General features: G+C 41.1%; 1 protein-coding gene across 2 annotated transcripts in view; it reads left to right on the top strand.

Annotated features, from left to right (window-relative positions):
* LOC117521809 (gastrula zinc finger protein XlCGF57.1-like) overlaps positions 1-16,613 on the top strand; it is a 37,367-nt gene extending 20,754 nt beyond the window's left edge. Inside the window, exons 3-4 of one of the 2 annotated variants that reach the window (XM_034183158.1) lie at positions 10,747-12,184; positions 16,391-16,613. In XM_034183158.1, coding sequence (XP_034039049.1) covers positions 10,749-12,184; positions 16,391-16,502 — 1,548 coding nt within the window. In that variant the 5' untranslated portion in view covers positions 10,747-10,748 and the 3' untranslated portion in view covers positions 16,503-16,613. Of the gene's footprint in view, positions 1-10,746; positions 12,331-16,390 lie in introns of those variants that run through there. The other variant, XM_034183159.1, reaches the window with a different exon arrangement.
* Positions 16,614-22,990: the final 6,377 nt, after the last annotated feature.

Raw genomic sequence — 22,990 nt, 5'->3', positions numbered from 1 at the left:
AGCAATGGATGTGTGGCCAAGTGACAGGTTTGGATACACTAGCAGTCATAGTTACAACTCTGCACACAGGTGGCTCAGGCCTGGGTCATCTTCTAAGTGACAGAGACAGCTCTGGAAGGCAGGCAACCACCTGAGTGATGGAGCAGCCCTCTTCAAGAATACACTACCCCCCACCCCCCCAGCATAGGGAAGGGGTGATCAAAGGAGCCCTAAAAATGGCCTGTCTCACCCCACCCTGGCCAGCAGGCCAAGGCTAGTGTGGATCTCATCCCAGCGGTAAGACTCAAGTCAAAAGAAAATGTACAAGTACAAGACCATGCCAGAACAGACTGTCCCAAGTGGAGGAATGCCCTCATTGCCAGCGAGCTAGCTAGATACAATGTGCAGATCACTCCGTGCAGATCAAGACTCACCTAGCCAAGGAGAGACAGTTGAGGGAGCAGACTGCTGATTACACGTTCTTCTGGATCGGATGCATACCAGACAGGTGTTGAGAGGCAGGAGTTGTATTTGCCATCAAGTCTACCCTTGTCAACAAGTTGTCTGCACCCTGAAGGGAATCATCGCCTGCCTGATGGCTGTCCGAATTCCACTCCCAAGAAAGCGCTATGCCACGCTGATCAGTGCGTATGCCAAACCCCGACAAGGTGAAAGCCAGGTTCTATGAGGACCTGAAGGATGCCATCACAACCGTGCCCAGGAGCAAAAAACTCATTATCTTTGGTGATTTCAATGCCAGAAGTTGGCAGAGACCACATGTTGTGGGAGGGAATCTTGGGGAACAATGGTGTAGGCAACAGCAAATCTGTGCTCAACATGGTCTTCTCATCACCAACTCTTCCACCTGCCCAACTGCAACAACACGTCCTAGATGCACCACACTCCAAGCATTGGTATCTGATCATCGTAGGCAGAGGGATAGGCAGGATGTGAGTTACCAAGACCATGTGTTGTACACATTGCTGGATGGACACCTGCTCATCTCCAAGATGAACATCTGGATCCAGCCTTCCAGGAGACCCCAAGGCATCAAGGTGTCCAAGTGACTTAACGTCTCCAGGCTGAAGTGTGACATCGTCAAACAGAAACTGGTGGACGAAATCAACATGAAGCTACATTTGCCAAACACAGACCTATATGCGGACATTGAGGCAGAATGGGGGCGTCTTCGTGATGCTGTCTATGCTGCTGCCTAAGATGTGTTGGGTCCCGTCAGCCGCAAGCACCAGGAGTGGTTTCATGACAACAGCAAACTCATCCAAGCCTTGCTTGAGGAGAAACACAGACTCCACAGTGACCTCCTCAACGATCCTTCCTCTGCATTCAAGAAAGAAGCCTTCAGTAACACCAGAGTAACTTTGCAGCGCAAGCTACGCCACATGCTGTATGAGTGACTTAGCAAGAAGGCTGACAAAATCCAGTTGTATACAGACTTGAAGGATGTCCAGAATTTCTACAGTGTCCTCAAGGCTGTCTATGTCCCCATATCATCTGGATCATCGCCTCTCCTCAGTGCAGTTGGGAACACACTGATCTCAGACAAGAAGATCTTGGAACGCTGGGAAGAACACTTCCAAGACATCCTTAACTGCCTGTCCACAATCGAGGTAGCAGGTCTGTATTTGACCACTCGCTCACCGATTCCCCCACCCCAAACCGAAGAAGAGCTTGTGAAAGCCATCAAGCGTTCCACCATCTGTCCAGCAGTAAGACAAGTGGTGCCTATTCGATCCTTGCTGAGATCTTTTCCTTTGGTGGTCTGCGCCTGAACGAGTGCCTCAAAGAGCTGTTCCAGTTCATGTGGCACCATGAAAAGCTCCCTTAGGAATACAAAGATGCCTCAATTATCCACCTATACAAGTGGAAAGGAAGCAGGAAAATATGCAACAACCACCGTGGCATCTCATTGCTCTAATTGCTGGGAAACTGCTCCCCAGTATCATGCTCAACTACCTCAATGCACATCTTGAGCGAGACCTGCTACCAGAGAGCCAGTGTGGATTCAGAAGAGGACGTAGCACCGTGCGCATGATCTTCACTGTGCGGCAACTACAAGAGAAGTGTCAGGAGTAGAATGTCAGTCACTACACTACCTTTTGTGGATCTGTCAAAAGCATTCAATGCCATCTGCCACAAGGGTTTGTGGAAGATCATGGCCAAGTACAGATGCCCTGCCAAGTTCATCTCACTGGTCCAACAGATTGCCCTGTACATGCCATTTGTGAGGGTCTGGGACGATGGGGAGTACTCCCAGTCCTTCCCCATGTCCAGTGGCCCCTGCGTGCTGGCCTCTACCTTGTTCAGCATGATGTCTGTCATGCTGAATGACACCTTCTTGGATGTCGACATCAATGTTGGCTTCGGGTACCGGATTGACAGGAAGCTTTTCAAACTATGGAGGTTGTAAGCCAAAATCAAAGTACAGGAAGGCACAGCCCGTGACTTTCTGTTTGCAGACGACCGTGCGTGTATGTATGAATGCCAGTACACATCACCATTAAAGCCCTCTGCATGCTATGTTTGAATTTCAAAAACAAAACCTTGGAAGAACGCTGCAAGGCGAAGAAACGTCATCAAATTAATATTAAACTGACTAATCTGCAGCTGGCGTCATTATTGTTACATTGCTGCCACCTGCTGCATCAGTATTTAAAAATTCAACACTTCCCCCTCTTACTTGACCTTATGGTGAAATACTTCCTACAGAAATTTCTTTCAGGCCTTACAATTGCTTTCCTTCAGTTTTTACTCTTTAATAGATAAACTATTCAAAAATAAGATATATTTTGCCTACATGCTGAAATCGTCCTGCATCACTGTTATTTTTTTATTTTTGGTGAATTTCATAGACTGCGGAACAGCTGGTGCACAGGACCTGTGCTTTTTAATGATACTATGCTGTATGTGCCTGTGGGGTTTTCCTGCTGACTGGCATAAGTAGTCGGTATACATACTCACATGGTGTGATTTAGGAATTTATTATAGGGCAGTAATTTGTAAGCATTCATTTTACATGTAAATATTAATAAAGTTACTGTTTTATACCTCAGATATTGTTGTTTTAATCTCTTTATTTATTCATTGTTTGTATGTTACTGTTATGTGTTTCTCAAACCTCTGCACATTAATTCAAATATGGTAAAATCAATGTACAATATAAGTATATAATGCTTTCTTATTTAATATGTATCTTGTTTTCCCCAAGACAGCAGTGCTCCATGCTAACTTCACTCAAATATATTTCATGTGTGGTTTTCAACAGATTTTGAGGGAAAAAATCTCATTTGGGCACATATTGTGGCATTTTGGGATTACCTTTCACTGTTATGCTGATGATACTCAGTTATACATGCCGATAACTGATGGTAATCTCATCCACATAAAATCCTTAGAAGATTGCCTTGCATCAGTTGCTAGTAGGGATAGGTATCGAGGACTGGTTCCTTTCGGGTATCGTTAAGAAATGATTCGATCCACCGACATCCATAACCTTTTTGCTTAACGATTCCCTTATCGGTCCTTCAGAGTGGCTGTTGTTTTTGGGAGTGCTTGTCAGGAAAATTATAATTTCTCTACATTGATTACAGACCCTGCAACGGGTCTGTAATAAACTTTTCTGCAGCGCGGCTTTGCTTTGAACCTTGAACTTTGATCTGCGAAGCATTGCTTCGTTGATTCATTGTTTTATTTCGCTTTATTTTAATTTTTCCCCGCTAAATCCCCAAAGAGAATATGTCTGAGTAATATTTACCTTTTTTATGTTAAACCAATCTGTTATGTTCTTCTGAAACAGTTGATTGTTGTATTTTATAACTTTATAACTGGGACCAATGCTAACGCATTAGCATGTCTATGGCGTTTTCAATATTAAAGTTAGCATTAAGCTGTTTGCGTCTCAGTCAGCACATTTGTGTGCATTTCTTTTCTGTATAATAATTATTCAGAATAATAATCATTCATTGTCGTAAAGGAGTCAAATTTATATATTTTTTTATTTATTTTTATTAATATATTAATAGTAATAATGACTAATAATGCTACTGTACAATTTTAGAGAGAGACAAAAAGAACCTGATGAAACAAAACACAACAGAAAAGATAAAACCAACTAACAATGAAAATAAATAAATACATATAGAAATAAATAACTGTTTCCTGTGAACACCTGGTGACTTACACCTCCACTTCATCCCTGTTTTATTTAAGTTTAATGACAATTTGTTTCGGGCAAATCATATTTTCAGTTTGTTAATTTCTTCAGTGATTTCCTCCAGAACTATCTGCCAAGCTAGAAAACTGCTGCATCCTAATAAGGGCAGAATACTACTGGAATGAATTTAAATAAGGAAAGTTTTTTTCTCATCAATATAGATGCTGCACTCACTGCAGTTTGTCTGGAATAGTCCCAGATTGCATTTCAGAGATTCTAGAATTCAAACATTTTCGTGTGGGTGGTGGTGGGGGTAATTTTTTTTTTTTTTTTGTTATTGTTTTTCACCACTTTCATCCCTGAATATGTCAATCATGAGTCACTTTTGTGAGGACTAAAGTCACTAACTGGGACTCCTGTCTTGTTGCGAGAAAGAAAAGAGAATCATCCTTCGTTCTGTTCACACAGCTTCAAACGCTGTGCGGCTCTCTGCAACGATAGAGTCCAGTCGGAATTAATAACTTCAAAGTGAAACGCTGTTTAAATCAAATGACACCTCTTTCCAAACGTTGTAATACAAACAAACTGCAATCGATCAAAACATTTTTTCCTCCCAAAACGAGACGTCCTGAGCTGATATGCAGCAGCTGGCTGAGCTCAGCTCAGAGGTATGGAGAGACATTCATGCCAAAATGTCTGAAAAGAAATGCTTTTCACAAAAACTACAGATTTTATTTATGTCCAGAGATAAAGGATCCAGTGACCAATTTAAAATGTTGACATAGAAACCCTGTAAAGCCTGCATTTAGTACACAGAAAATTCACAAGAGGTATCGATAAGCGGAATCGATAATGGCATTGATATCGATAAAATCTTATCAATACTCATCCCTAGTTGCTAGACAGCTGGATGTCTAGCAAATTCCTACTTTTAAGCTCTGATAAGTGATGGTTCTTGGTCCAGTGAGACATCAGCATCAATTTGAACAGTTAACGCTTAGCCTAGGTTCGTGTGTCATACATCACACTGACAAAGTGAGGAACCTTTGGGTAACTTTTGATCCTACGTTGTCCTGTGACCTCCACATTGGAGATATTACGAGGAGTGCTTCCTGCAAAATATAGCAAAGATTCGTCCCATCCTGTCTATTGCTGATGCTGAGACCCTGATTCATGCGTTTCTCGTCTAGATTGGACTACTGCAATGTTCTGTTTTCTAGTTTACCGCATTTCAGCATTAGGGGTCTCTATTTGGTTCAAAATGCTGCTGCCAGACTTTTGACACAAAGCAGAAAGTTTGACCACATTACACCCATTTTCACATTTCTTCATTTGCTTCTTGTCTCTGTGAGATCAGATTTTAAGGTTTTGCTACTAGCCTATAAAATTGTTCACGGACTGGCATCTCCCTACCTAGCTGACCTAATTAAACCCTACATACGCACCTTGAGATGAGTTCTCAAGGTGCAGGGCTACTTTGTATCCCTCGGGTGAATAAAACGTCTGCGGGTCACACAGCTTTCTCTTATTGTGCCCCTGTACTGTGGAATGATCTCCCTGCATCAATAAAACAGATTCGGTAGAGACTTTCAAGTCCAGACTTACGACACACTTATTTTCCCTTTCGTATGGCTAGCAGACTGGCATAGTACGTTTCTATGCTTTTTACTTTTTCAATTCATTTCATTAGGAAACAGAGCATGCCGCGGCCTCAACTTTATCTAAATTCTGGGTCTTTTAGTGAAATTGGGGCTAGTGGCTGGCGATCACTTTAGTATTTCTTTTGTTTTTCTTGTTGCTTAATGCAATCACCTTAGTATTTCTTCTGTTTTTCTTGTTGCTTAATGCTGACAAATTACACTGTATTTGTTGCCTTTCTGATGCTTGATTCTGCTTTTTTTTTTTTCTTTTCTCTCTGTTTGAGGTGCAGTTTCATCGAGCGATGTGTGTGGTATCTGTTCCAGAAATTGTCCTGTGCACCGGCAACATTTCCTGTATGTTCGTTTTGTGAATTGTTTTATAATTTGTCTGTAGCGTGGCCCAAGCAGATGGTCACCCCTTTGAGTCTTGTCTGCTTGAGGTTTCTTCCTCAGAGGGAGTTTTTCCTTACCACTGTTGCTTTGGGGGTTGGTAAGGTTAGACCTTACTTGTGTGAAGCGCCTTGAGGCAACCTTGTGATTTGGAACTATATAAATTGAATCAAATTTTGTGGTATAAAGTCACACCAAGGAATTTCATTTCATTCACTCTTTCAGTGTTTACATTGTCAGTACTTTTTTTTTATTTATTCATTTATGTTTTGGTTTCTAAACAGCATTAAACAGCATTTTTTAAACAGCATTTTTTTTTTTTTTTTTTTTACATTTCTTTTGTGACCACTTCCAAAAGCCGCTGCAGTTCCACACCAGAACAGAAAATGTATTATCATATTTATAATCTTTAATATAGGGAGGGGAGGTGATGGTCTAGGGGAGGTGATGGTCTAGTGCAAGGGTGGGCAATCATGTGCCATAAAGGGCCGAGACACTGTAGGTTTTCCGTACAACCAATCGCCTCAGCAGGTGATTTCATTAATGATCAGGTGTCTCAGCAGGTGATTTCATTGACAACCAGGTGTTTATGTTCAGAGCAGAAGCTCATCAGCAACCCACCTGCTGAGGTGATTGGTTACATGGAAAACCTGCAGTGTCTCAGCCCTCGATGCCCACCCCTGGTCTAGTGGCTAAGGTGTTGGGCTTGAGTCCAGAAGATCATGGGTTCAAATCCCCACCTGACTGGAAAGTCACTAAGGACCCTTGGGCAAGGCCTTTAATCCCCTATTGCTCCCGGTGTGTAGTGAGCGCCTTGTATGGCAGCACCCTGACATCAGGGTGAATGTGAGGCATAATTGTAAAGCGCTTTGAGCGTCTGATTCAGATGGAAAAGCGCTATATAAATGCAGTCCATTTACCATTTAATATATTTTGGCATATATATACGAGGGCTGTCCGTAAAGTATAGGTCCTTTTTATTTTTTTCAAAAACTATATGGATTTCATTCATATGTTTTTACGTCAGACATGCTTGCACCCTCGTGCGCATGCGTGAGTTTTTCCATGCCTGTCGGTGACGTCATTCGCCTGTGAGCACTCCTTGTGGGAGGAGTCGTCCAGCCCCTCGTCGGAATTCCTTTGTCTGAGAAGTTGCTGAGAGACTGGCGCTTTGTTTGATCAAAATTTTTTCTAAACCTGTGAGACACATCGAAGTGGACATGGTTCAAAAAATTAAGCTGGTTTTCAGTGAAAATTTTAACAGCTGATGAGAGATTTTGAGGTGATTCTGTCGCTTTAAGGACTTTTCACGGTGCGAGACGTCGCGCTGCGCTCTCAGGCAGCGTCATCAGCCTGTTTCAAGCTTAAAACCTCCACATTTCAGGCTCTATTGATCCAGGACGTCGTGAGAGAACAGAGAAGTTTCAGAAGAAGTCGGTTTCAGCATTTTATCCGGATATTCCACTGTTAAAGGAGATTTTTTTAATGAAATGAAATGCCGACGCAGCGCGGCGGCACAGGAAAAACACCTCCGTGTTGATAACCATTTGTAAAATCCAGTTGGCTTTTGATGGCTTTCAGTGGAGTGAGTATATGAGAAATTGTTTATCAGCTGGAGATGTTCCAACGTGTCCTCAAGGCTTCCAACAGAGGTGTTTTTCCTGTGGCGGAGCGTCGCGGCGGCTGCGAGCCGACGCTGCAATCCGCCCGCACGTCTTCTGAAACTTCTCTGTTCTCTCACGACGTCCTGGATCAATAGAGCCTGAAATGTGGAGGTTTTAAGCTTGAAACAGGCTGATGACGCCGCCTGAGAGCGCTGCGCGATGTCTCGCACCGTGAAAAGTCCTTAAAGCGACAGTATCACCTCAAAATCTCTCATCAGCTGTTAAAATTTTCACTGAAGACCAGCTTAATTTTTCGAACCATGTCCACTTCGATGTGTCTCACAGGTTTAGAAAAAATTTTGATCAAACAAAGCGCCAGTCTCTCAGCAACTTGTCAGACAAAAGAATTCCGACGAGGGGCCGGACGACTCCTCCCACAAGGAGTGCTCACAGGCGAATGACGTCACCGACAGGCGTGGAAAAACTCACGCATGCGCACGAGGGTTCAAACATGTCTGACGTAAAAACATATGAATGAAATCCATATAGTTTTTGAAAAAAATAAAAAGGACCTATACTTTACGGACAGACCTCGTGTGTGTATATATATATATATATATATATATATATATATATATATATATATATATATAAAATCTTTGACATATGTCATTAATATACATGCTGAACATTTTTGTCACTAGGGCTCGTGTAATATTCATGAATCCAGATTTATATTTGTGTATTTGTACAAATTGTTGTCTGTTAAGTAAATGGCTCTGTAACCAGTTCAAAACAATACCTTGGAAACCATACTTCTCCATTTTTCTAATCAGTATATCATGATTGTCAAATGCTTTCTTAAGATCTAAGAACACTTCAACTGCATATCTTTTTCTTAAAAAATCAATATGTTCCGTTATGTCCTCTACTCAGTCAATCAGTGCCAAGGCTGTCAATCTATTATTTATGAATCCATGCTGGCTGGCTGTCAAGAATTCATGTTTCGCTACACAAGTGTCAAATTGATTTTTTGAAGTTTTTCTAATATTTAAAAAAACTGGGAAAGTATTGATACTGGCCTATAATTTGTAAAGTGGTGTTTGTCTTCTGCTTTTTAAATGGGTAAATAAATAAATACATTTATTAATGTATATAACGCCAATTCACGACAAATCACCTCAAGGCGCTTTACACAACACAACTTCAAAAACAAAACAAAATAAAGTAAAAGATTAAAAAGCACAATAAAAGAATAAAACATATAAAAGTAAAAAGAATAAAAAACACACAATAACATAAAATACTAACAATATAACAGGGAAAAAAGATGAGTCTTCAATCTAGACTTAGAAATCTCTACAGAGTCCGACTGCTGTATCTGCGCAAGGCGATCATTTCACAGAGCCGGGGCACGATAAGAAAAGGCTCTGTGATCCGCAGACTTTTTATTCACCCTAGGAACACACAGCAGTATTACACCCTGCGAACGCAAGGAGGAGGTACATAGGGCTTAACCATGTCAGCCAGATAGGGAAGTGCCAGTCAATGAACAATTTTATAGGCCAATAACAGCACCTTAAAATTTAATCTCAGAGAGACAGGAAGCCAATGAAGGGATGCCAGAATGGGTGCAATGTGGTCAAACCTTCTACTTCATGTCTGGCAGCAGTATTTTGAACAAATTGAAGACCTCTAATGCTGGACTGCGGTAAACCAGAAAATAGAGCATTGCAATAGTGCAATCTAGAAGAGATAAATGCATGTATCAGAGTCTCAGCATCAGCCATAGACAGGATGGGATGAATCTTCACTGTATTTCACAGATGGAAGAAAGCAGTCCTGGTAGAACCTCTTGCTACTTTCATCTGGTGTGGATATACATCATTTTAAAGTTAAAGATGTATGTTAATACCTTTACAATACCCTCAATAGCACTTTTCACTGTTACCGTATCAGTGCCATTCCAGTCTGTGCTGGTTTTATTCTTAAAGCAAAGCACAATGTCATAAATTTCCTTTTCTTCTCCTGCTCTGAGAAGCATTGAGCTGATGCAATCAAGCAGTTATTTTATAATATTATGTAAAACATTTATAAAATGTAGTATTTTAATATTATGTAAAATATTTAGATTTAGTGTTTATTTCTTGCTAACCTTTAAAAAAATATATGAGAAACATATTAGATTTACATAGAAGAAGCTGTTTTTGTGCATTTTCCACCATGTTGGTTTATTTGTTCAAGTGAGCAGCCAGCCGTCATCAGGCTGCTTTTCTTGATGCTGATCTACGACATCGCTACCAAATGTAGGTCATGGTGTCTGATCTCTTTTCTACCAATCAGGGGTCAAAATTCTGAATTGTTTCCTGATGTTGCAAATTTTGATCATATTGGAAACATCACATTATGAATCCCTTATTTAAATTCTAAGGAATAAAATTATAGTGGTACCAAACAATATTATTTTTACATAACACATTTACATCTTAAATCTTAAAAAAAAAAAAAAATCTGTTCAGAAGATCCCTATTTTGAAGTAAAATAAATGCTTCATTTGAGTTTGCATCATAATTTATTTTTAAATCCTGCTGGTAGGGTCAGCTTGAGTCAGTTCTTAACTTCATTGCTGCTGCCTGAAAACAAACATCGCACTTTTTTAGAAACAAAAGGTAGTAATGCTTAAATACTGGAAAGGCCACATCAATCTCACATTTGACCCTAACAACCTTAACCTTCAAGTAAATTATTGACCTTTCCAGGGTAATTCTGGGATCCATTTGTGTGCTACATTTGGTCCAGATCAGGTTGAAAATGAAATTGTTGGAGTTTGACCTTTGCCTGAATTAATTATTAAAAGGCAATTTGCAGTTCCGCAGTATCCATGCCAGCAGTGTCGTATTGTATTGTGTTCATTGTGATAGATGTTGCTATTAATGTTATTAATGGAATTGCTTCCTTGCAGACATGCTGCAGCAGTTGATGAGTAAAGAAGAAATGCCTCCTGAACAACAGGAGTTGAATCTGACTGTTGACCAGAAGGAGATTAGAGAGGAACAAGAGAAACACTGGACAAGTAATGAAGAACAGCAGCTTCACAGGTTGGATGAGGGAGAAATCATTAAGTTACCATTCACTGTTCTCCCTGTGAAGAGTGAAGATGAAGAAGAAAAACCACTATCCTCACTAATTCATCAAAGTTCAGGTTTTAACCGCCTCGCTTGGGAACAGTTTATATGCTCTGAATGTGGAAAAGCACTTGATCAGATGCACCATTCAAAGCAACATGAGAAAATTCAAACAAGTGAAAAGCTCTTGACCTGTCCAGAGTGCGATCAAAGGTGGAGGCAAAAGTACAATCAGAACACACACATGAGTAGTCATACAGGAGGGAAACTACTTGGTGGTTCTGATGGTGGTGAAAAATGTGGAAAAAAAACAGATGTGAACAGACACATGGGAATTCATAGAGAGGAAGCAGAGAAACATTTTGGCTGTGCTGAATGTGGAAAAAAATTTTCAGAAAAAAGATGTTTTTACAGACACACAAGACTTCATACAGGAGACAAACCATTTGGATGTTTTGAGTGTGGCAAACAATTTGGACAGAAAAGTCATTTGAGCAGACATATGAGAATGCATACAGGAGAAAAACTATTTGGATGTTCTCAGTGTGAGAAAAGATTTGGACATAAAAGTGACCTCAAAGCACACATGAGAATTCATACAGGGGAGAAACCATTTGGCTGTTCTGAGTGTGGTAAAAGATTTGGAAGAAAAAGGTGCCTGAACGCACACTTGAGAATTCATACAGGAGAGAAACCGTTTGTTTGTTCTGAGTGTGGTCAAAGTTTTATAGAAAATCGCAGCCTGAAAAGACACATCAGAAGTCATACTGGAAAGAAACCATTTGTCTGTTCAGAGTGTGGTAAAACATTTGGAGAAGAAAGCAATTTGAACAAACACATTAGAATTCACACGGGTGAAAAACTGTTTGGCTGTACTGTATGTGGTAAAGTATTTGGACAAAAAGGAAACCTGAGCAGGCACATAAGGATACATACAGGAGAGAAACCATTTGTCTGTTCTGAGTGTGGTCAAACATTTGGACAAGAAAGCAATTTGAATAAACACATGAGAGTTCACACTGGGGAGAGGCCATATGGCTGTTCTGAGTGTGGTAAAACATTTGGACAAAAAATCAATCTTGACTCTCACATGAGAATTCATACAGGAGAGAAGCCATTTGGCTGTTCTGTGTGTGGTAAAACATTTAGAGAAAGGGGGTTTTTGAGTGCACACATAAAAAGTCATACAGGAGAGAAACCATTTGGCTGTTTTGAGTGTGATAAAAGATTTGGCCAAAAAAGTCATCTCAACACTCACATGAAAATTCATACAGGGGAGAAAGGTGGGTTGGAGTTCCTACTGGACATTGGCCTCAAATGTCCTCGGTCCCACTGTGAAGAGGGTTTGCGGGGAGAGATCTCTGTATGAGGACGTTTCAGTGAAAACGAACCCTAGCTAACAACTCCACAAAGCAAATATGGAAAAGTCGAAAAATGGCAAATTGTACTGGCCGGATGTCTCCCAGGATAAAAAGGTCCCCAAATCACGCCTAGGCACCCGGGTGTGTGAGGAAAATAATGGTGCAACTTCTCTCAGTGCTGCAGGGAATGATCTCCCCTGCGAGAGCACTCAACTGGATAGCCCATCAGATAAGCATAGCTCTGATCCTGGACTCCAGCAGCAACAGCCTCAAAGGCCAAAAAGAAATCTATGAAAATACACCACTGTTACTTGGACCATTGAAGAGAAGAAAACAATCTTCTACTGCTTCGCTTACTCAAGACATGAGAAGTGGGGCAGGAGAAAAAAGGCAGTATTTGAGGAGAGGATAAAAGAAGCGGATTTACCAATGGAAAAGAAAGAAGCCACCACAACTGCAAAATTACAATTGATTGCCTCGCAAGTTACAAAATATTTGACAGCAGAGGACATAGAAAAAATAAAGGAAGAAGCCCACAATGAAGTAATAAAGGATCATCAGTCGATGGAGGAGGGGAAACGGCTTGAGTTTGAGGGGAGTCAGTGGAAGAGGGAGGAAGAGTGGGTATTGTTGTGGGCAATCGAATATGCGAAAATAAAATACACCAACCAGAGAGAACGAAGTAAAGAGTGGCAAAGAATATTTTACCATCATTGCCCAAGTAAAAAAAGATATACCAAGGGGCCGACTTACCACCCAGAAACACAACTTTATTGTACAAAAACATTTCACGGATATTGAATTACATGAGATGCAGCAAGAGGCTGAGCAAATGGTCAAGGAAGGCATTTGCCCCCTTACACAACCCATTGCACCACCAAAAAGAACATCAGATCAAGCCAGCCTCACACACCAAAGGAGAAGTCGGAATCAGGCATCAACACAACAAGATGGGAATCAAACACCACCCCCACAAAAAAGAAACCAGGCATTGTCTCACCAAAAAACAAGCCATACACCAATGTGCCCAGAAAACAATATACAGACTCATTTGGACCTAGAGCAACTAGAGTTGGAAGAAGAATTGGCAAATAAAATTGAGGAAATGGGGAGAATTGAAATGGATGAGCGCCCTAAATTGATAAAATTAAAGGAGAATAAAAAGTTAAAAAGTATGCTGCAGAAAGTCAACCTGGGATTGACTAAACTGGTTCCACAAGGAACCACATTATCAGAAATAAATTGTGTAAATTATGGAGCGGCATGGTACATACAAAGTAAATTAGTTCCCCATTATTCGTACAGAACAATCAAAATCAGGAAAAGGAATAGCGTGCCGTGGTGGAAGAAGACATTACAACAGAAAATTAGTCACCTCAGAGCAGAGATCTCCCAGATGTCGATATTTCTGGGAGGCCAAAGTCATAAAAGGAACCTTCTTCGAAAAGTCTATCGCGTTAAAAGAAAATACAATATTGAAGATAAACAACTGGCTGCGAGGCTGGCTGAGCACCAAGCCATAGTGAAAGCATTAGAAATATGGTAAATGATACAGTAGAAGTACAACAGCCACCTGAGAGAGAGAAGAAGTTGAGAGGTTCTGGAGACCATTGTTTGAAGACCCTAAACAGCACCAAGAGGCTGAATGGATTGAAATAATAAAACGGAAAAACAAAGATGAACAGCAAATGCCAGCAATGATCATAACTGAAGAATTGATAAGAAATAAAATTCATGAATATAGTAACTTTAAGGCACCTGGCATTGATAAAGTTCCAAATTTTTGGTTAAAAAGACTGACAGCATTGCACCACCATTATGCCGCGGCTTTCGCAAAAATATTGAACGGAAAAGAGGACACACCAGACTGGCTATCGACTGGGAACACAACCCTACTCCCAAAGACCAAGGAAACGCAGCTCCCCAACAAGTATAGACCCATCTGTTGCTTAACAACAACTTATAAATGGCTGACAGGAATTATAGCCGATGCAGTTTATGAACATTTGGATACTGGTGGCTACCTGGAGAATGAGCAGAAAGGTTGTTTCAGAAAAAGATTAGGCGCTAAAGACCAGTTATTGATAGACGATGCTATCCTGGAGGACTGCAAAAGAAAGAGGAGAAACCTCAGCATGGCTTGGATTGACTACAAAAAGGCATTTGATAATGTCCCACATTCATGGATTATGAGATGCCTAGAACTTTATAACATCAATAAGGAAGTAAGATCTCTCTTGAAAACACAAATGAATAAGTGGAACACCACCATCACTCTAAACCATGCAGAGGGGCAGATAATAATCCCAGACATAAAAGTGACGCGAGGGATATTCCAGGGAGATAGTCTCTCTCCACTCCTTTTTTGTCTTAGTATTGATCCATTAAGCAAGATCCTCAAGGAATTTGACATCGGGTATGATTTAGATGGAGGTAGAGGAAGAAAACATAAACAGGTGGTGAGCCACCTTCTGTTTTTGGATGACTTGAAGATATTCGCAGATTCAGAGAGGGGACTCAGGAGATTAGTGGAGGCAGTCCATATGTTTTCTAAGGAAATCGGTATGGAATTTGGGCTGGATAAGTGCTCTAAATGTACAATCAGAAGTGGTAAGAAGCAGGTCACAGAAAATATACAGTTGGATGAGGGGAACACTATTGAAGATTTGGCTGGGGATTCCACGTACAAATATTTGGGAATTGAAGAAAATACTACAATAGAGCATAAAAAAATGAGAGAGAAAGTAACACAAGAATACTTAAACCGCTTAAAGAAAATCTGTAAATCAGAATTGACAGCAAAGAACAAGATCACAGCCATAAACCAGTTTGCATTGCCTGTGTTGAGCTATGGCTTTGGCATAGTAGACTGGCCACAGGGTGAGCTTAACAAATTAGATACTAAAACTAGGAAGATGCTCACCCTACATAAAATTACATACAGAAACCAATGCATGGATAGAATATATCTCCCTCGTCGAGAAGGCGGCTTAGGTCTTATTGAGATCAACCAGGCTTATAGAGCATCTATAATAAATATTGGGCAGTACTTAAAGAGCTCTCAAGAAGAAGTTATGAAAAAGGTTATGCAACATCATATTAAGACTATGCCACAACAGACCTCTATTATAAAATTGGCAGAAAACTTTGGCGGAGATCTTTTGCAAGAGAGAGAAAGCAATGAGCTGACACCTGCAACGACACTAGCAAGACAGGCCAGGGAAAAATACAGCAAAAGAGAACAAAAACATCGAATGAACAGATGGAAACAGCACAAAAGGGCTGGCCGATTCCAAGAAGAACTTTAAAAGGAATACATAGACAAAGAAGGATCTGCGCGGTGGCTTACAAACAGAGAACTTGGTTTTGATGGGGAAAGAATTATAGTTGGAGCGCAAGACCAAGGACTATTAACAAATGGCTTCAAAAAAATGGCAGGAATATCACAGAATGATCAATGCCGTTTCTGTCATGCAGCTGTTGAGAGTGTAAACAACTTAGTATCAGCATGTCAGATCCTCATGGCAGACTGACATTACACAAGTCGGCATAACAAGATCTGTAAATATCTACATTGGAAAGTATGCAAGGAACTGGAGGTGGAAGTAGAGGGACACGTTTGGGAGTATGAGCCAGCACCAGTCTCATCCAATGGAAAAGTGACTGTCTTTTATGACAAAGAGATCCCAGCAGGAAGACATATCGAAGGAGGTGCAGTAAAACCTGATATTGTCATTTGGAACAAGCAAGAGAAGACAGCAAAAATTATTGATGTGACAGTCCCCAATGACTATGGCCTGAATAGAAAATCACGAAATACCAAGACCTTAAAAATGATCTACGAATAACGTGGTCATTGAAAGAAATTGATATCATACCAGTCGTGGTGGGAGCAACAGGGCTTATGAAGAAGAACCTGAAGAAATATCTTGAGGCAATCCCTGGTCACCCAAGTGCCCATGAGGTGCAGATATCCGCAGTTAAAGGAACAGTTACCATCTTGAAGCGAGCCCTCGGATACAATGCCAATAATGATTAATGATTAGGATGCAACTGTAGACCCCAGGGTTGGGGCCCATTGCACTCTGTAAAAAAAGAAATTGAAGACAAATAAACAAAGGGAGAAACCATTTGGCTGTAACGCCTACAAATGCAGCTCAACCACTCATGGGCTTTTTGAGGTTGCCATGGGTGCACCATCTCCCCCTACAGAGGGATGCCTGTTAAGTTAATTGTTTGTTCCATCATAGACTCTGTCCCTGCGTGTAAGCCCGGATGCCCTATAGAGGAACCCCATTTCTGCCACTTTTATCACATCAAATCAATTTTATTTATATAGCGCCAAATCACAACAACAGTTGCCCCAAGGCGCTTTATATTGCAAGGCAAAAGCCGTACAATAATTACAGAAAAACCCCAACGGTCAAAACGACCCCCTATGAACAAGCACTTGGCGACAGTGGGAAGGAAAAACTCCCTTTTAACAGGAAGAAACCTCCAGCAGAACCAGGCTGGGACTGGTTGGGGCTGAGGGGAGAGAATCAGGAAAAAAACATGCTGTGGAAGACAGCAGAGATCAATCACTAATGATTAAATGCAGAGTGGTGCATACAGAGCAAAAAGAGAAAGAAACACTCAGTGCATCATGGGAACCCCCCAGCAGTCTAAGTCTATAGCAGCATAACTAAGGGATGGTTCAGGGTCACCTGATCCAGCCCTAACTATAAGCTTTAGCAAAAAGGAAAGTTTTAAGCCTCATCTTAAAAGTAGAGAGGGTGTCTGTCTCCCTGATCTGAATTGGGAGCTGGTTACACAGGAGAGGAGCCTGAAAGCTGTTTCCCATTCTACTCTTAAAAACCCTAGGAACTACAAGTAAGCCTGCAGTCTGAGAGCGAAGCGCTCTATTGGGGTGTTATGGTACTAAGAGGTCCTTAAGATAAGATGGGACCTGATTATTCAAAACTTTATAAGTAAGAAGAAGAATTCTATTCTAGAATTAACAGGAAGCCAATGAAGAGAGGCCAATATGGGTGAAATATGCTCTCTCCTTCTAGTCCCCGTCACTACTCTAGCTGCAGCATTTTGAATTAACTGAAGGCTTTTCAGGGAACTTTTAGGACAACCTGTTAATAATGAATTACAATAGTCCAGCCTAGAGGAAATAAATGCATGAATTAGTTTTTCAGCATCAGTCTGAGACAAGACCTTTCTAATTTTAGAGATATTGCGCAAATGCAAAAAAGCAGTCCTACATATTTGCTTAATATGCGCATTGAAGGACATATCCTGATCAAAAATGACTCCAAGATTTCTCACAGTATTACTAGAGGTCAGGGTAATGCCATCCAGAGTAAGGATCTGGTTAGACACCATGTTTCTAAGATTTGTGGGGCCAAGTACAATAACTTCAGTTTTATCTGAATTTAAAAGCAGGAAATTAGAGGTCATCCATGTCTTTATGTCTGTAAGACATTCCTGCAGTTTAACTAATTGGTGTGTGTCCTCTGGCTTCATGGATAGATAAAGCTGGGTATCATCTGCATAACAATGAAAATTTAAGCAATGCTTTCTAATAATACTGCCTAAGGGAAGCATGTATAAAGTGAATAAAATAGGTTCTAGCACAGAACCTTGTGTAACTCCATAATTAACCTTAGTCTGTGAAGAAGACTCCCCATTTATATGAACAAATTGTAATCTATTAGATAAATATGATTCAAACCACCGCAGCCCAGTGCCTTTAATATCTATGGCATGCTCTAATCTCTGTAATAAAATTTTATGATCAACAGTATCAAAAGCAGCACTGAGGTCTAACAGGACAAGCACAGACATGAGTCCACTGTCTGAGGCCATAAGAAGATCATTTGTAACCTTCACTAATGCTGTTTCTGTACTATGATGAATTCTGAAACCTGACTGAAACTCTTCAAATAGACCATTCCTCTGCAGATGATCAGTTAGCTGTTTTACAACTACCCTTTCAAGAATTTTTGAGAGAAAAGGAAGGTTGGAGATTGGCCTATAATTAGCTAAGATAGCTGGGTCAAGTGATGGCTTTTTAAGTAATGGTTTAATTACTGCCACCTTAAAAGCCTGTGGTACATAGCCAACTAATAAAGATAGATTGATCATATTTAAGATCGAAGCATTAATTAATGGTAGGGCTTCCTTGAGCAGCCTGGTAGGAATGGGGTCTAATAGACATGTTGATGGTTTGGAGGAAGTGACTAATGAAAATAACTCAGAGCAATCAGAGAGAACGAGTCTAACCAAATACCAGCATTACTGAAAGCAGCCAAAGATAACGATATGTCTTTGGGATTGTTATGAGTAATTTTTTCTCTAATAGTTAAAATTTTATTAGCAAAGAAAGTCATGAAGTCATTACTAGTTAAAGTTAAAGGAATACTCGGCTCAATAGAGCTCTGACTCTTTGTCAGCCTGGCTACAGTGCTGGGGTTGTTCTTATTTTCTTCAATTAGTGATGAGTAGTAAGATGTCCTAGCTTTACAGAGGGCTTTTTTATAGAGCAACAGACTCTTTTTCCAGGCTAAGTGAAGATCTTCTAAATTAGTGAGACGCCATTTCCTCTCCAACTTACGGGTTATCTAGCTTTAAGCTGCGAGTTTGTGAGTTATACCACGGAGTCAGGCACTTCTGATTTAAGGCTCTCTTTTTCAGAGAAGCTACAGCATCCAAAGTTGTGGTCAATGAGGATGTAAAACTATTGATGAGATAATCTATCTCACTCACAGAGTTTAGGTAGCTGTAATGAAACTTATTCCTCACTGCTGGGTAGTCCATTAAAGTAAATGTAAATGTTATTAAGAAATGATCAGACAGAAGGGGGTTTTCAGGGAATACTGTTAAGTCTTCAATTTCCATACCATAAGTCAAAACAAGATCTAAAGTATGATTAAAGTGGTGATAGATTAGATTAAATTAAATGCAGTGTTGAGGCTGTCATTCTCAGCATCTATGTGGATGTTAAAATCGCCCACTATAATTATCTTATCTGAGCTAAGCACTAAGTCAGACAAAAGGTCTGAAAATTCACAGAGAAACTCACAGTAACGACCAGGTGGACGATAGATAACAACAAATAAAACTGGTTTTTGGGACTTCCAATTTGGATGGACAAGACTAAGAGTCAAGCTTTCAAATGAATTAAAGCTCTGTCTGGGTTTTTGATTCATTAATAAGCTGGAGTGGAAGATTGCTGCTAATCCTCCGCATCGGCCTGTGCTACAAGCATTCTGACAGTTAGTGTGACTCGGGGGTGTTGACTCATTTAAACTAACATATTCATCCTGCTGTAACCAGGTTTCTGTTAGGCAGAATAAATCAATATGTTGATCAATTATTATATCATTTACTAACAGGGACTTAGAAGAGAGAGACCTAATGTTTAATAGACCACATTTAACTGTTTTAGTCTGTGTTGCAGTTGAAGGTGCTATATTATTTTTTCTTTTTGAATTTTTATGCTTAAATAGATTTTTACTGGTTGTTGGTGGTCTGGGAGCAGGCACCGTCTCTACGGGGATGGGGTATTGGGGGATGGCAGGGGGAGAGAAGCTGCAGAGAGGTGTGTAAGACTACAACTCTGCTTCCTGGTCCCAACCCTGGGTAGTCACGGTTTGGAGGGTTTAATAAAATTGGCCAGATTTCTAGAAATGAGAGCTGCTCCATCCAAAGTGGGATGGATGCTGTCTCTCCTAACAAGACCAGGTTTTCCCCAGAAGCTTTGCCAATTATCTATGAAGCCCACCTCATTTTTATTTACTTTTATCTCTGATCTTCACATGCATTTGCAGATCTATTAGGTACACTTACATTAGAGGTGCCCAAACCTTTTTGAACCGAGATCTACTTTTAAAATTGACAGTGTATCGAGATCTACCAAGCCATATCAAACACCATAGTTTAGCCATAATATGTTGTGTACCAATATAAAAATACTATTTTCTTGCAGGTTTTAACAATAATCATCAAGTAAATGTGCATGGTGGAAATGAATAAGCACAAGTAGGCCTAAAACTGGCCTCAAGTTGGAAAAGTTGTTCCCGAGCTTAGTTGGACTCTGGCACAGAAAGGAGGGAGCTAATGTCTCATATTCCGGACAGTAGGAGCTGTGCACCAGCCGTAAGCAGGCACTCATGCACTCTTTTTGGATGATATACAGTCCACATCTATATTTTCCCCAAATGGAAAACAGTGAAAACTGCCAACAGTAGACATGGGCCAATAACCAGTTTCACAGTATACCGCGGTATCAAAAAGCCATGATATCAAAACCACTAAAATTTTGTGTTGTACCCTCCCTACGTTATGAGCGGATTATGACAATTCTTGACAGGCAGAGTGGAGGCAGCCGCTGCCGCCCTTCCCCCTGGCGCGCACCTCTCTCTGTTCACAAACAGGCAGCTAATTCATGTGAGCCTCAACTTTACCAAACTTCCCAGTACCTGCACTGGCCACACAGCCCCACAGCATGATGGAACCACCTCCAAATTTTACTGTAGGTAGCAAGTGTTTTTCTTGGAATGCTGTGTTCTTTTTCAGCCATGCAAACTGGCAGCTGAAATCTCTGAGATAGCATTTGTATCCTTCCTCTAAACCATGATGTTGAACAATCTTTGTTTTCAGGTCATTTGAGAGTTGTTTAGAGTTGTCTATCTTGCCACTCATTAGAAGAGATGCAAAGAGGGGAAACATTTGCAAATGGTAAGGAGATCAAGGGTCAATAAGATCACCAAACCAATTTTGTGTTCCAATAGTTAGTGCTAAATGTATTCAAATCAATAAAATGACAAGGGTGCCAAAATGTATGCACCTGCCCAGTTTTGTTTAAATAATTATTGTATACTTTCTGTAAATACTAGAAACTTAATTTCACTTCTCAAATATCAGTGTGTTTGTCTGCCATATGATATATTTAACTGAAAGTTCTGATCCAGACCAATGATTTATAAAGGAAAATCATGAAAATTATCAGAGGTGCCCAACTTTTCCATACAACTGTGTGTGTATGTATGTACAGTGAGGAAAATAAGTATTTGAAAACCCAATCATGGAGGGGTCTGAAATTTTCATCTTCGGTGCATGTCCACTGTGAGAGACATAATCTAAAAAAATAAATAAAATCCGGAAATCACAATGTATGATTTTTTTTTTTTTTTTTTTTAATTTATTTGTATGTTACTGCTGCAAATAAGTATTTGAACACCTGTGAAAATCAATGTTAATATTTGGTACAGTAGCCTTTGTTTGCACCAGGTTTGCACACACTGCAGCAGGGATTTTGGTCCACTCCTCCATACAGATCTTCTCCAAATCTTTCAGGTTTGGAGTTTCAGCTCCCTCCAAAGATTTTCTATTGAGTTCAGGTCTGGAGACTGGCCAGGCCACTCCAGGACATTGAAATGCTTCTTACGGAACCCCTCCTTAGTTGCCCTGGCTGTGTGTTTGGAGTCATTGTCATGCTGGACGACCCAGCCATGACCCATCTTCAATGCTTGTACTGAGGGAAGGAGGTTGTTTGCCAAAATCTCGCAATACATGACCCCATCTATCTTCCCTTCAATACGGTACAGTCAGAGTAGCAGTGCTGATGAGTGGACTGGCTGTGGTAAACGCTGCCGTGAATGAATGAAGTGCTCATCACTCACTCACTTTCAACTACTTTTCCGGGTCCGGGTCGTGGGGGCAACAGCTCCAGCAGGGGACCCCAGACTTCCCTTTCCCGTGCTACATTGACCACCTCTGACTGGGGATCCCAAGGCAGCCCCAGGCCAGCATGGAGATATAATCTCTCCACCTAGTCCTGGGTCTTCCCCGTGGTCTCCTCCCAGATGGACATGCCTGGAACACTTCCCTAGGGAGGCGTCCAGGAGGCATCCTTACCAGATGCCCGAACCACCTCAGCTGGCTCCTTTCAACGCGAGCAGCAACTCTACTCCACGCTCTCCATGGATGATTGAACTTCTCACCCTGTCTCTAAGGGAGACACCAATCACCCTCCTGAGGAAGCCCATTTCGACTGCTTGTACCCGCGATCTAGTTCATTAATTTATGACCCAACCCTCATGACAATAGGTGAGACTAGGAATGAAGATTGACCAGTACATCGAGAGCTTTGTCTTTTGGCTGAGCTCCCTTGTCCCCACAACAGTACGGTAGAGCAAATGCAATACCGCCCCTGCTGCACCGATTCTCCGGCCAATCTCACGCTCCATTGTCCCCTCGCTCGTGAACAAGACCCCGAGATACTTGAACTCCTTCTCTTGAGGCAATGTCGTATTCCCTTCCCGGAGTAGGCAGTCCATCGATTTCCTGCTGAGAACCATGGCCTCAGACTTAGAGGTGCTGATCCTCATCCCAGCCGTTTCACACTCAGCTGCGAACCTATCAAGTTTTGGAGGTCACCGGCCAATGAAGCCAACAGGACCACATCATCTGCAAAAAGCAGTGATGAAACCCTGACCCCACCAAACCAGAAACCCTCCTCCCCCTGACTATGCCTTGATATCCTGTCCATGAATATCACAAACAGGATTGGTGACAAGGCGCAGCCCTGGCAGAGGCCAACCTCCACCGGAAACGAGTCCGACTTACTGCTGACCACCCAAACACAGCTCTTGCTTTACGAGTACAGAGATTGGGTGGCCCTGAGAAAGGACCCCCTCACTCCATACTCCCGCAGCACCTCCCATAG

This window comes from Thalassophryne amazonica, chromosome 12 (assembly GCF_902500255.1).
Source record: "Thalassophryne amazonica chromosome 12, fThaAma1.1, whole genome shotgun sequence".
Lineage (NCBI taxonomy): Eukaryota > Metazoa > Chordata > Actinopteri > Batrachoidiformes > Batrachoididae > Thalassophryne > Thalassophryne amazonica.
This window is presented reverse-complemented; position numbering and strand designations above follow the sequence as displayed.